This window comes from Alosa pseudoharengus, unplaced genomic scaffold, assembly GCF_046254945.1.
Source record: "Alosa pseudoharengus isolate Yale_2024_CS ecotype anadromous, Long Island Sound unplaced genomic scaffold, YU_APseudo_1.1 YU_APseudo_1.1_scf_10, whole genome shotgun sequence".
Lineage (NCBI taxonomy): Eukaryota > Metazoa > Chordata > Actinopteri > Clupeiformes > Clupeidae > Alosa > Alosa pseudoharengus.
Genome location: NW_027468565.1, coordinates 21,039,860 through 21,054,403, shown reverse-complemented (window position 1 = coordinate 21,054,403; position 14,544 = coordinate 21,039,860). Strand labels below are relative to the sequence as shown.

At 44.4% G+C, this 14,544-nt stretch overlaps 1 protein-coding gene across 2 annotated transcripts in view; it reads left to right on the top strand.

Annotated features, from left to right (window-relative positions):
- The window catches only part of gnao1a (guanine nucleotide binding protein (G protein), alpha activating activity polypeptide O, a), a 97,198-nt gene extending 85,216 nt beyond the window's left edge, over window positions 1-11,982 (top strand). Inside the window, exons 7-8 of one of the 2 annotated variants that reach the window (XM_076267512.1) lie at window positions 8,592-8,745; window positions 11,768-11,982. In XM_076267512.1, the coding sequence (XP_076123627.1) occupies window positions 8,592-8,745; window positions 11,768-11,955 (342 nt within the window). In that variant the 3' untranslated portion in view covers window positions 11,956-11,982. Of the gene's footprint in view, window positions 1-2,266; window positions 2,421-3,237; window positions 5,123-8,591; window positions 8,746-11,767 lie in introns of those variants that run through there. The other variant, XM_076267506.1, reaches the window with a different exon arrangement.
- The last annotated feature ends 2,562 nt before the right edge of the window (window positions 11,983-14,544 follow it).

The window sequence follows — 14,544 nt, the reverse complement described above, 5'->3', positions numbered from 1 at the left end:
TGCAGAATAATGTTACATGTTCCAACTCAGGCCTGCAGACACTGGTTATTTACTATGACTGTTTTGAACAAAGCAACATTGAGGTCAACACCCACATGAGATGTTACCAACAGCATTCATCTGCCTTCTTTCTGTCTCACCGTGTGTGGAGTGAGAACCACATGTGCTTGTTTTCCTGTGCTGTCCTTCTCTCTGTGTGTCCAGTCTCTCTCTCTCTCTCACTCCACTCTCCTCGCTCTCCACCTCCCACTGTCCTGTTTCTCATAACTTACTACTCTGGGATCACCAATGGATTTAACCTCAACTCAGGCTTCAGTTCAGACCCAGGATTGGATTGGTTGTGATTGTAATAAAAATCGTATAATGATCTAATATGATCAGAGTTTGGTCTCCACCAGCCATCAAGTTCTTGGTTTGAACTGAAGCCACAACGCAGGTTTATCTGAGGATGTTCTATGTGTCGGCTTCGGTTCCGGAGCGGACTTCGTTTCCGGAGTCTTCTGTGGGCTTTGTTTCTGGAGAATTCCGTGGGCTTTGGTTCTGGAGTGTTCTGCGGGCTTTGTCCAGGAGATTTGGACTTGGGCGGCCTGCTCTTCAGCTACTTTTTCCTCACGCTGGGGCTGTGGTCATTCTGGGAGTGTGTGAGAGCATGTGGGAAGAGAATGTGTGTGTGCCTTTGGCTGTGTGAAGATGTGTTTGTGTGTGTGTGAGAGAGAGGGGGGGGTTGAGATTGTGTGTGAGAGAGAGAGAGGTAGAGAGAGGGTCTGTGAGTGTGTGTGTGTGTGTGTGCGTGCGCGCTGCTCCAGTGGTGGCCACATCCTCCCCAGCAGCTCGATTTCTTCCGTCTCAAACGCCTCAACTCCTCTGCTGTCATCTCTCGCCTGCCATCGGCTGTCCTCTCTAACCACTCGCCAATCGCTAAACCCAGCTCCCAGAGGTCCCATCCTACAAACACTCACCCAGGTACGCAACCAACCATCCACCCCAAACAAACAAACAACAAAATAACACCCTGCAAACAGCTAAGCAATAAGCCACAAAGAGTTGAAAGCAGCACTCCTTTCATGTTGTGTCGTGTGTGAGAGTGTGTGTACTTGTGTTCGTCAGTGCGTATGCATATGTAGATTGTCTGTGCACAAATATTTGGGTACATGCATGGTTGTGTGTGTGTGTGTGTGTGTGTGTGTGTGTCTGTGTGTGTAAAAGAGAAAAGGCAAGTATGTGAGAGTGTTTTGGTGTGCTTATCTGTCTGTATGTAGCCCGATGACTATGCATTTCTGAAATCGATCAAGAAGCTTTTAAGCAGGACATGATTTGCCGTCAGAAAGCTTTTCCCCCTCCATTAGGTGATTAATATAATGTGATTCAGTGTGAGTGTTTATTACACTAGATGAAGTGTAGTTGGCCCTTTTTGCATCTGTTCACACAGACTGCTGCAAGGATCTACACACACACAAACACACACACACACACACACACACACACACTCCAATCTGTCCTAGTAAATGGTCGCCAACTCCACACACATCAGAGAGAGTGTCTGCTTCCAACTCTGCATTAGTAACTTCTGGATGGTCCAGAGGACGTACCCAGCGTCCAGCCCCAAACCACTGAGTACCCATATGAATTATGAATTATACCCCCAAACCACTGAATACCAATGTTAACAGTCCCCCTAGTCAATGCATGCCTCTCTGCACAGCGCAAGCCCAGGGCTCCTACAGCACAGGAGTCTGCTTTAGCTTATATTAACCAGCTGCATGGACTCTGACTCCTGACTAATGCCCTGTGCTGCAGCAATTACGTCCCTGCCATATCTGTCCAAAACAACTCAGTCAATTTGATTGTGATTGTTTAAAAAAAACATAATGAATGGATTAATGTTAAATGTACAGTACAATTTGATCTTTCTGGCAGGCAGTTTCTTCATTTCCTTTTTCTGCTTTTGAGTTTTTCTTCTTTTCAACTGTTAAAACTACTTGTGTGTGTATTACAGTATGTGTGTCTGTCTGTATGTGAGTGTACATTAGTGTGTGTGTGTGTGTGTGTGTGTGTGTGTGTGTGTGTGTGTGTGTGTGTGTGTGTGTGTGTGTGTGTGTGTGTGTGTGTGTGTGTGTGTGTGTGTGTGTGTGTGTGCATGCAAGTTTACATTTGCCTGTCTGTACTGCACTTCTGTATGTACTGTGTGTGTGTGTCTGTAAGTGTAAGTATGACTGTGAGACAGCCGGACAGGCGGAACCTGACAGCTTGTTTTTCCGTCCCACAGAACCGTCTGCACGAGTCCCTGAAGCTCTTTGACAGCATCTGCAACAACAAATGGTTCACAGACACCTCCATCATTCTTTTCCTCAATAAGAAGGACATTTTTGAGGACAAAATAAAGAAGTCTCCTCTTAGTATCTGCTTCCCTGAGTACACAGGTAACCCACTATCCCATTGATGAAGATGAAGATGTAGTAGCAGAGGAAGAAGAATTTAGCCATATTTATTCTTTAGCAGTTAGATTCTCTGTCTGCCCCTACCTCACTCACCTGGGCTTTGAGCACCCATGAGAGAGAGAGAGAGAGAGAGAGAGTGAGAGAGAGAGAGAGAGAGAGCAGCATAGCCATCATGTCTAGCCAGACAAATGCACAAAACAAGGTGTGCCTCCACTGCCAGTAATCCACTTACCAGGCTAGAGTATTCCTGGGCCTCAAGTTCAGATTAGATTAGATATGAAACTGCTAAAAATATGGGATGATTACCTTCAGCCCTATGCACCATTTCATGTGTCCTTCCCTCCCTCTCTCCCTCCCACTCCTCTCATTCCCAACTCCCTGTGCGCTGCTTGCTGTTGTTTTCTGTCTTTCTGTCTCTACTTTGTTCTCACTTTTCTTTTGTCACTTTGTGTCCTATTCTTTCTGAGTCGTATTCCCTCTGGGCCTTATTGCCTTTCATTCCTGCCTCCATTACATCTCCTTCCCTTCAACTCTCTCTCTCTCTCTTATTTTCTCTTCCTCTCTTGCTCTTGGACTGACTTATATGTCTGTTTCTCTTCTACCCACACCTTCCTTTTTTGCACACACACTCTTTCCATCTCGATTTATCTCTGCCTGTTTTTTTAATATCTCTCCTTACATCTTCATAACTCCTCCTCCACCCTCTATCCATCCCCCTTTCCCCTCTCCTCCTCCTTCTCCTCCATTTCCTCCTCCTCCACTTCCTCCTCTCCCTCCTCCTCCTCCTCTTCCTCCCCAGGCCCTGACACTTTCACAGATGCCGTGGTGTACATCCAGGGTCAGTATGAGACCAAGAACAAGTCTACCCACAAGGAGGTGTACGCTCACATCACTTGCGCCACCGACACCAACAACATCCAGTTCGTCTTCGACGCTGTCACTGACGTCATCATCGCCAACAACCTGCGCGGCTGCGGTCTCTACTGACCTCTGGCCTCACCAGGGCAGCAGGACTCTCGCTTTTGCCGTCCACTCCAATTCGGTTTCTGTAAAAGATCCTTTATCATTCTGCTGGAAGTCCCCTGATAAAAAAGTTTTTTGGCTGCCAGTTCACAACGCTGTATAGAACCCTTTCGCTAATACAAAAGATTATTTTATTTGCCAGAAAAGAAAAATCTTAGTGTGGACAAGGTTATGTGAAAAAGCCGTCATTTCTAGTTGGAATTAAGTTTCCTACTGTACCTAATGCTGTTGGGAGTAAGCCAAAATTAATATTTATCTCTGCCAAAACTATTAAGTGCCAAAACTACACCAAGGATGTTCGCAGTAGCATCCACTGTGTTTGCAGAAAGACCAAAGATTGCTATGGCTTAATTTGAGCTATTTTATGTGTGTGTCAACGATGAGACCTTTCATTGTAATTTCCAGTAATGTCATTGGGATGATCTTGGTCATGGTTTATGGGAGTGCAGACTATGTTTTACATCTTCATGTGCACAACTACATAGGAAGCACATGTGAGAGAAACTACCGTTGCACTATTATAAAATATACTTTATAAACCATGTTTCACTAGGGTAGAGTATCTCATCAAATCATTCCACCGCAGTGGGTTTGCTATTACACTCAAGTGATCTTTGATTTTCACTTTGTACAAAAGCGTCTGCAAATTACTCTAGCTATAAGTGTGTCAGTGTAGAACTTTTAGACAATCATGGAATGTTATGTGTTGGGTTACAATGTCAGGACAGAAATGTTGTTCTTCAGATGAAACACAACTGTTGGCATTTAAATGGAACCCGAGCTCCCACTGTTCTACTGCCTCTCGGAGGAGCTGCTTAAATGAGCGTAAAATGAGTACGAGGCAGGCCATCCTTTCTCTACATCACATCGCTGCGTCTCCACATGGCCATGATGGAGACGGGCGCAGGTTGTCAGGCTGTACAGCTTATTCTCCACAATCGACTTGACAACAGTGATAAGGAAGGGTGACTGTAGATGTATAACAGCAGCCTGTACATTAATAATTGATCGCAATTTATCATTTATCATGTATCAGTCATGTTTAACATCCAATTAACCTTTAGCGATGGCCAGGTTCTCGTAAGACCAAGGAGAGGAGAGCTGATGACTTTCTGATGCTGTCACTGGTGAAGAAAAGCTTGACTGATTTGATATTTGTGTCTGTTCTTTTTATACTTGCCATGCAGTGACTTGCATAAACAGCCAAGAACTTTCAAAGAGAAAAAAAAACCCTCAATCATTAAAATGTTCACAAAGGGCTCATTGTTAGCATCTACACAGCCAAATGGGTGTCTTTAGGACTCGTTCTCAGCATCTACGTGGCAAAATGGGTTTGTTTTTTCAAGTGGTTTACTTCTGAGGACATTGTTTTCTACTATTATTTTTTCTTTTGTTTGGTTGGGTCTTGCTTTTGTATTCTCCTAGCTTTGCTCTGAAGGATGGCTGTGTAAATAGGACTCTTAAGCGAGCTCTCAACATCTCTGTGTGATTCAGCAGCAGCATGGGTGCTAGCGGCCAGTGCGTGTGTGTGTGTGTGTGTGTCTGTGTGTGTGTGTGTCTGTGGCGTGAGTACAGCTAATCCGCCGCGCTTTCCATCTGGAGTCCACACCTCTCGTGTCTCCCTCTCTCTCTCTCTCCCTCTCCCTCTCTCTCTCTCCCTCTCTCTCTCTCTCTCTCTCTCTCTCTCTCTCCCTCTCCCTCTCTCTCTCTCCCTCTCTCTCTCTCCCTCTCCTCTCTCTCTGCCGTCTCAGTCTGCTGCCCAAGGCCTCCGGCGCCATGCTTAATTCGGCTAACACTCACGATCCCATCGCCAGCCACTCACCAGATCTTAGACCAGCTATTCTCTCTATCTCTCTCTCTCTCTCTCTCCTTCTCTCTCTCTCGCTCACTCTCTCCTCTCTCTGGTCCTCTGTCCCTAAGCATATTTGCACTGATGCCCATTTCATCCATTATCCTCTCCTCTTTATATACGTTATGTTTACAAAGCTAGGCTCTGAAGTCATCCATCATGCGACACACGCCGTTCTGGTTATGGGAGTCTTGCGCTCCGTTTGCGTCCTCTATGTGGAGACCTGTGTGGAGTGGAGTGGAGTGACACGTGACAAATCACGATGTGTCAGTCCTGGGCCTCTGTTTATGAGGCTGTTATAGCCCCAATGAGCTGACCTGAAGTCACCTCTGTCGCCTGTGGTGGCATTGAGATGTTGTTGAGTGTCGTGCACTCACACACACACACACACACACACACACACACACACACTCGCACGCACGCACACACACACAGGGCTGTGACTGATGAGGCATCAGTGGATTCATTTAGCAGGAAACAGCTGTTGCTCCTCTCATTAAGCCGACGCTGTGGGAGAGGACGAGGGCAGAGGGAACAGGCGGCATCGGCGCGCGGCGCCGCTCCCCGTCCTTCACCGAGCCTCTTTCCAAAAGCGCTCCTCTCGCACACCTGCCCCGCCGCCCGCACGGTGGACGCTGTGCACGGCACGCATGGGCGAATGAGGAGGGCAAGTAGAGGCATCGCGCTGATGCAAGCGCAAAGCAAGGGGCCAGACACGACACACACTGCTGTTTCTCCCACTGGCCGGGTTGAGAGAGAGAGTGTGTGTGTGTGTGTGTGTGTGTGTGTGTGTGTGTGCGGAGAGGCAGCTGATTTGGTGACGTGGGCCGTCCTCTCGCCCTCCTCTTCCCTCTGGCAGGTGAGGTGGCAGGCTGGTGCTGTTAACCTGCGGCGTGTCTGGGTGTGCGCCAACGTCACGGTGAATCATTTCAGCGCTTTCAACTTCCTCAGCATTGCCTCCCAGCTTTATGTTTTATGATACACCACCGGATTTTCTTCTCATCTATCTCTCTCTGTCTCTCTCTCTCTCTTTCTGTCTCGCTCCCTCTTTCTCTCTTTCTGTCTCTCTCCCCTCTCTCTCTCTCTCTCTCTTTCAAATTCTGTTTCATTCTCTGATTCATCCAGACTTTGTTCCAGATGATATTCTTCTTGGTTTTATATTTCGATAGAAGACCTTTCTTTTCGTGATGCTGTAGATGGGAAGGAATCTCCCTTCAATCCCTGCTAGCTCTGTCACTCACAGCTGGAGAGCCGTCAACTCTCCCAATCGAGAGCCTGACAGAGCAGTGAGTTTGGGCGTCTGCGTGAGGGCTGTCTCGCAGAAAGATGGCTTCCAGGTCGGCAAATACTGTGAGATCGCTGGGCTGTAAAGCATATGTATTTGGTTGAGGGAATGATGGGTAATAAAATAAATAAAATAAAATAAAATCAGTGACCGCAGCAGGAAGACTTATGGGTAATGAAGTTCTCGGCCCAAGGTAAAGAGGCTTATGGGTAATTGGTTCTGTCTGCTGCTGTGAGACTGATAGGTGGTGTGCTGGTGTGGTCGCCCTGGCTGCTCTCTCTCTCTCTCTCTCTCTCTCTCTCTCTCTCTCTCTCTCTCTTTCTCTTTCTCTCTCTCGTTCTCTCCCTCTGTCCATGAGCAGAAGTCTTTCCACAGCAAACTTAAATTATGCACACACAGCAGGCAAGACTTTTCTTTTTTTGTTATGTATATTTTAAAATATATCACACTTCTAACTTCTTGCCAAAAGCTCTTTACACAAACAGTGCCATCCTCTACTTTGCACACTGGCAGTCGAGCAGGCAGTTTTTAAACAATGCAAGATCAGCACAGCTTATTATCCCTATTATTATTTATTTTTTACATCATTATTTTATTTTTTTGCTACACAGTGCAGTCAAAGAAATGTTGTTGTTGCCAGGTTTGATCATATTCCCCCATTTTCCTTTGCAGGGGTCTTTCTCCCTGTTTTAGCAACTCTCTGTTTTAGCGCCAGCTGTGCTTTAGCGGCAGGTAAACGCTGTCCTCCCCTCTGGAGCTCCTCTATGGGCCCGTCAGCCTGCAGCCCCGCCGGCACCTCTGCTGTAATTAGTATTTGTTTTGTTTTTGGGTTTTTTTTTTGGTTTTGTTTTGGTTTTTTGAATGTCTCTGTCGCTGCTGACATTATTTATTTGAACGATTAATATGTATTTATATAAAAAATGATTGATTAAAGAGCCCATGAAACTCAGTGTCCCGTGCTTAATGAGTCTTGAGTGAGTCTTCTTAACGGTGTTTGGCATCATCTCTCTTACTGTTTCCGATTTCTTTTAAGCTGCTCTTTTCTATGCTCCACTGTTTGGTGCGTGCGTGCCTGCGGTTTGTGTATATATATATTCGTGCTAGATCAAGGGGTAGGATTGTTAGAAATGTGATTTTCAGTCAATTTTTGTGTGAACTCACCATAATGTGCACTTTATTGTGGAAGTAGATTTAGGAAAATGTGGCTTGCATTTTTATGTGTGAAGTGCAAAAAGGACATTATTGATTAAGATTTTGGAGAGCTTAACCTTTACTGTATGTACGCAGGATCACACCTCTGCTTTGTGCTCTTGCTCTCTCTCTCTTTCTCTCTCTCTCTCACTCTTTCTCTCTCTTTCTCAAGAACTCTATTTTCTGTCTCTCATGTCCTCCTGGAAGAAAAGTGTTCCGCTTATTAAATAGTGTCATTGTTCATGGGGAGAATCTCAATAGCTGCCAGAAAGACGCACAGGAAATGAATACACATAACAATGCATATTGTGGCAACATGCCATGCTCTCTCTCTCGCTTTTTATCTATCTATCTATCTCTCTCTGTCCATATCCCTTCACTCGTTTCTACTGGGTACAGCAGCCTTGTAAAACCTGCAGCAGAGGGAACAGCACAGAATGAATTTGCTGTTCAGCTATGCTTTGTTTCCAGTCTCTTTTTTTTTTTTTTTTTTTCAAGTTTGCTTCTCCCACAGCATGTTCCAGCCCATTCTATTCTACTGGATTCTGTGCTTTCCAACACACACACACACACATTTGGCACACATCTATGCTGGGTGAAAGTGGCGCTTACACTAATTTATGCTTTCTCCACTTTTATTCCAACAACTGTCTGGGTTCAACTTCCTTTGTGGTGGTTTGTACACCTAATTCTAATCTGTTCTCCTTTTCCCACTACCTTTCTTTCTTTCTTTCTTTCTATTCCTATATTTCTCTTCTCCTCTATTCCCTTCTCTTTCTCTCCTCTTTCTTGTTTCCCTTTGCAGAATCGCATGCATGAGTCTCTTATGCTCTTCGATTCCATCTGTAACAACAAATTCTTCATTGACACTTCCATCATTCTCTTCCTCAACAAGAAAGACCTGTTTGCTGAAAAGATTAAGAAATCCGCCTTGAGTATCTGTTTCCCTGAATACACAGGTAAGAGTCTACCATCATCATATTCTAACGCTTTCCTGACCAGCTTACCTCTCTCAGGACTCTTAGTCCTCCTTGCTGTAACATTTACAAATCAGACTTGCATATAGATTGAGTAATAATAAATTAATAAGATAATTCTTATAATTGTACTTAAATAGAAAATAAGGAACTAGAATGTGAGCTTTGTCTCACAACGTGACCAAAGGAGAACCAGAGTTTTAGTTTTTAAGCATATCTCCAAATGAAAGACCCAATTAAAGTGTACCATAAGCAATTCCTATAACAATTTCTAACCTGTAACAATTTTTGTCACACTCAGCAAATTTCTCCTCATGATCTGCTAGCTCTCTAGTCTGACGAGCCAGACCCACATTCAAATGTAGGGTCTGGGCACTCACCATTCGCAGTGCTCAGTCCAAGGGGCGGGATTGCACGCAATAGGACAGCGCTATGAGTCCCATACGTTTTCCCACCAGCGGAGCTAGTTGGCTAGTTCAAACTTTTGCCAACTTAAAAAAAGCTTAACTCGTGTCACACTGTTGGCCAACAACAACATCCATCTTCTTTGTTTTCAAGTAGCAAGGAATTCAAGCCAAACCGATGCAACTCTGCCATCAATCATTATGTTAAGCCCGCCTAACGACTCTACACGATTTGATTGGCCTGATAGAGGTTTAATTTTTCGAGCTCACAAGCCAACGGAGAGTTGCTAGACTAGCCCTGGAAGCAAATGTAATTTGCTGCTGCTAGGAAGCGTCTAGATTTCTATGCTACTAGCTCTCCATTCCTTGTATGCTGTAAAAAAATGGTCAATACAGCCCTGGCTCCATAAACAAACCAAGTGGAGCAAGCTTGTCCCCCAAACCATAGCAAAACTATTCCCATTCTGGTGTTTGGTTTGGGTTAAGGGATGTTGCGTTATTTGAGGAAGTCCATTTCGAGGATTTTTAAAGACATATTCCATCGGGCCTGGATATCCACATAGCCAAGATAATAATAATAATAAATAAGATGACTGATCCTGTGTAAGACCCTCTGTTCAAACTTGACCCAAACAAATCAACACATTAGTCTTTTCATTGGAATCACTGTTGTCAGAAAGACTCAGCATTGTGTTTGCACGCTGACCTGTGAACAGAAAAGAGCAGAGAAAAGCCAGAGATAAGGGCCATGGGCAGCTGCCATGAGCGATCCGCCGCCGAGCAGCGCAGGCTGCAGCACGCTTCAGCAGCCAGGGAGAGAGCTGAGGCAGTGATGGATGCGTGAAGCCCCACTCTTCAGTAGACACACACACACTCACAGACACCAGTGCACATACACACACACATACAGTATATATACACACTCACAGACACCAGTGCACATACACACACATATATACACACTTACAGACACCAGTGCACACACACACAGACACCAGTGCACATGCACACACACATATATACACACTCACAGACACCAGTGCACATGCACACACACACAGACACCAGTGCACATACACACATATACACACCCACAGACACCAGTGCATATGCACACACACACAGACACCATATATGTTTATCAAACATACACACCCCCACTCATACATAATTTGTGGTCTTACACACGTGTTACATATGACCAATACAACACACACACACACTTCTGAAACACCCAGAATCCATGCTGCTGTTTCTCCCGCCTCTTCAGATCCATCTGCATCTTTTGGGGTAGCCTCACGTTCCTTTTATTTTTGGCTCAGTAGCTCAGTAGGCCAGGCGCTGCAGATTTGGGTCAGCCCTGCATCAAAGCCTGGGTATCCTCACCTCACGGCGAGTTTGGCCAGAACCGAACATGTCCAGATTAATCAGTGAGGTGCGCTGCTGAGTGTCCCGGGCTGCTGATGTGTGAGATAGCTGAGTGCTAGCAGGACGGCTGCTGAGGTGCAGAGCAGCTGATGTGGCTCTCAGCCGACCAGACAGAACTCTGACTCTCCCTCTGGCTTGCACCACTACGAGTCAGAGGCAGAGCTCCACTCCAACAGCTGTTGCATGTGATGCAAAGTCAGAGCAGCAGAAAGGACAATTAGACAAACTTTATTTTACATTACTATTAGTAGTCTAGTAGCAATATTATGAAGGTAATTATTACTTTTAATTCTAGATAAAATAGTTATTAGATATATTCAGTCACATTACTGTACAAAACATGTGATTGTTTATATGAACAATTGTGTTTGAGGAGCTGTAGGCTGGTCTGTACTCATGTAGAGGTGCGCGTGATTGAGGAGATGTAGGCTGGTCTGTACTCGTAGAGGTGCGCGTGATTGAGGAGCTGTAGGCTCCTGCTGGTCTGTACTCATGTAGAGGTGCGCGTGATTGAGGAGATGTAGGCTGGTCTGTACTCATGTAGCGGTGCGCGTGATTGAGGAGATGTAGGCTGGTCTGTACTCAGAGGAGATGTAGGCTGGTCTGTACTCATGTAGAGGTGCGCGTGATTGAGGAGATGTAGGCTGGTCTGTACTCAGAGGAGATGTAGGCTCCTGCTGGTCTGTACTCGTGTAGAGGTGCGCGTGATTGAGGAGATGTAGGCTGGTCTGTACTCAGAGGAGATGTAGGCTCCTGCTGGTCTGTACTCGTGTAGAGGTGCATGTGATTGAGGAGATGTAGGCTTTCCTTTCTCTTCTCTTTGTTCTTCCTCTCTGTTCACTTGTCTCTGATATCGTGTTCATTGACTTTCTCTCACGTTGTCTCACTGACTGTCTTCTTTCTCCCTCTTTCTTCTTTCCCCTTCTTTCTCTCACTCCTTTGTTTTCATGTCATCTTCATATCTCTTTCATCCCCCCTCTCTTCTCTCTCTCTCCTCTTGGTACCATTCCTTCACTCCTCTCCTCTCTCTTTTTCTCCCTTTACTTTTTTGCCTCTGTCATCCCTTCCTCCCTCTCTCTCTTCTTCACCCCCTTTCTCCCTCTTTTCCTCTCTCTCTCCATCTCCCTCTCTTCTCCCATGTCATTCCGCCCTCACCCTCCACCGCCCTGCAGGGCCCAACACCTATGAGGACGCCGCCGCTTACATCCAAGCACAGTTCGAGAGCAAGAACCGCTCGCCCAATAAGGAGATCTACTGTCACATGACCTGTGCCACCGACACAGGAAACATCCAGGTGGTGTTTGACGCCGTCACCGACATCATCATCGCCAACAACCTGCGAGGTTGTGGCCTGTACTGAGGTCGCGCAGCTCTCTCTTACGTCACCTCTTTGGTAATGATTATTATTGAAAATGCAAGTTGGTAAATAATAATAATGATAATTTTAAAATAGGCATACATATATATATATAAATATAAATATGAATATATATATAATGTTTTTAGTTTGTCTTCAAGGAGCTGCCAACAGAACTGATTTCTTATAGAAACCCAGCCTTTATGGTTTTAGAACAAAGTTGGGACCTTTTTTTGTTTTCATTTTTTTTTTTTTTTTTTTTTTTTTTCCCATCTTTTGCAGTTGTAGTTCTTTTCCTTTCTCACGGTGTCTTTTTGTTGAAACTAAACAACCCTTATTTTACAAAAATGTCTTTTGTTCTATTGTTTTTGTAATGTTTTTTTTTTTTGTGTGTGTGTTCTTTGTTCATTGTATGTATATTTATTACGTGACGATCAGTCAGGGATGCTGACCTGTCCATGTCTGCCTGAGCGTACTGCTGTATGACTTGAGAAATGAGAAAACAATAGCTCTATCAATGACTTGGACAGTTATGGTGCCTGTAGCCGTAGTGAGCACTATGATAATGATTATGGTCAGTGAGAACAGGCTGAGCTGTAGCGGGTTCATCTTTTCCTCTTTTTTTTTTTTTTGTTTTCATATTTTCATTTGTTTGTTTGAGCTTTTTTCAGACTGGGTTTTCATGGCGATCCTATTAGTTCTGTTAGGCTAGTTGATACTCCAGAGAAAGAAGGCGCCCGGGATTGCACCCTCTCAGCTTCTCTAATGTTCTTTTCTTTGTTTGTTTCCTGTCGTTCACGCTGTTATTCCCTGTCACTTTAGTAGGCCACCTCCATTGCCTGTGTGCATTGTGGAAAAAAGGGGCCACAGCTGTGTGCACGCCCTGGCCTCTAAACCAATCAAATCGACGAAAAGTGTCATATCAGTGCCAATCTCCTGAGAATGACAAGTTTGGGAATAGTTCTAGAAACACTAGTTCACTGTAATGAGAACCTATTAACATTGTCATGTAAGGAACTTCTACTTTTTTATTGTCGTTAATTAATTTATTAATTTATTTATTGGTTGTCTGTCACCTCTTCTTCTTCTGACCCACCTCTGTCCTCCCCCTCCTTTCCTCATTCTCCTTACATCACTTCCTACCTCCCATCATCCCTCACCTCTCATTGACTTCCTGTTTTGTTTGTCTACGGGCTGGGTAATGGAGTCCTCTCGCACTGGCCTTGTGTCTCAAGTTAGCATGACCCTACAGCCTTTGTATAAAGAAACAGTTAAATGCTTCACATAGATGATATTAAAAAATAAATAAAAAACCTACAAAAAGTGCAAAATAGAAAAAAAACATAAAAAAGAAAAAGACAACAGCAAAAAGTGGGTTGTGGTTGGGTTGGGTTGGGGGAGGTGGGTGGGGGGGGCAGGGGAATAGACAGCTGTTCTGCCCGTTGTTCTGACATGGTGATTTTCGGACGTTGGGTCATTGGGGCTGTGTGTCTTAGTAGAAAGCTGTAGTTCCTCCGGTTATAGAGTCTTTACACGTAGAAAAATTTACTCTGAGAAAGAGATGAAAAAAAGAAAAGGATGATTATGACAACAATAATAACAAAGATGATAATGACAACATTGAAATAATAACAATATCAATGAAAAATGATGATTCTGTAATATTATTAAAAGTATATTTCTTGTGCTTTGTAGCTACAGAACATTTTTTCTCTCTCTCCCCCTTTTTTAAAAAAAAGTTTTGCAAGGGTTCTTGCGTTCCACTCTAGAACCGTTTTCACAGACTTACCCATGTTGATGTTGGTAAATTGTACCAAATTTCTTTTTGCCTGTTTCCCCTGCATCACAGTGTCTTTAATGAACCTGAATTACAGTATATGTATCTTTTTTATTATTATGAAGATGTTTTTTTTGTTTTTTTTTTTGTTTTGTTTTGGAAAAACCACTTTCGGAGCACGTTCCCTGCCCCCTGGGCTGGTTTGGGTGGGGGGTGTGCACTGCTGTACAGATCCATGCGCTATTTCTCTATCTCTCTCTATTTCTCTCTCTATCTCTCTATCTCGTTTTTGGGGAATTGTACTCAAACACCTTCCAGGTCTGCATAGAAAAGCACAGCTCACACGTCACCCGTAGATTTGGAACGATGTATCTCTCCTGCTCCCACTTCTTGTCCTCTCCCTCTCTCTCTCTCTCCCTTTCTCAGTTTTGGAATTAAAAAGGAAAAAAAGATTACTGCGTATAATGGCATATACCAGTTCAGCTTTAGGTTTCTTTCACCCGTAACCCCCACCCAGGACCCATACCCCCTTCTCTCTCTCTTCCTCTCTCTATCTCTCTCTTTTGTTCTCCTTTGATTTTCTCCCAGTGAATGCTTTTTGTGCTGCTTTTTTCTCCCTCTTCTTTAGTGAATGGTTGTTCTTTCATGTGGGATGTTCGTGCTGGATTTAAAAAAAAAACCAATCGAATGTAGTGTGTACATTAAAAGCCACAGTTTTCATGACTTCAAACTTAGCGCATCTTGACTCCAGTTGTTCTTCTCCACCCACATCCTAGCCGCCACTGCTGCCGACCCTTGTGATGCGTACACACTCC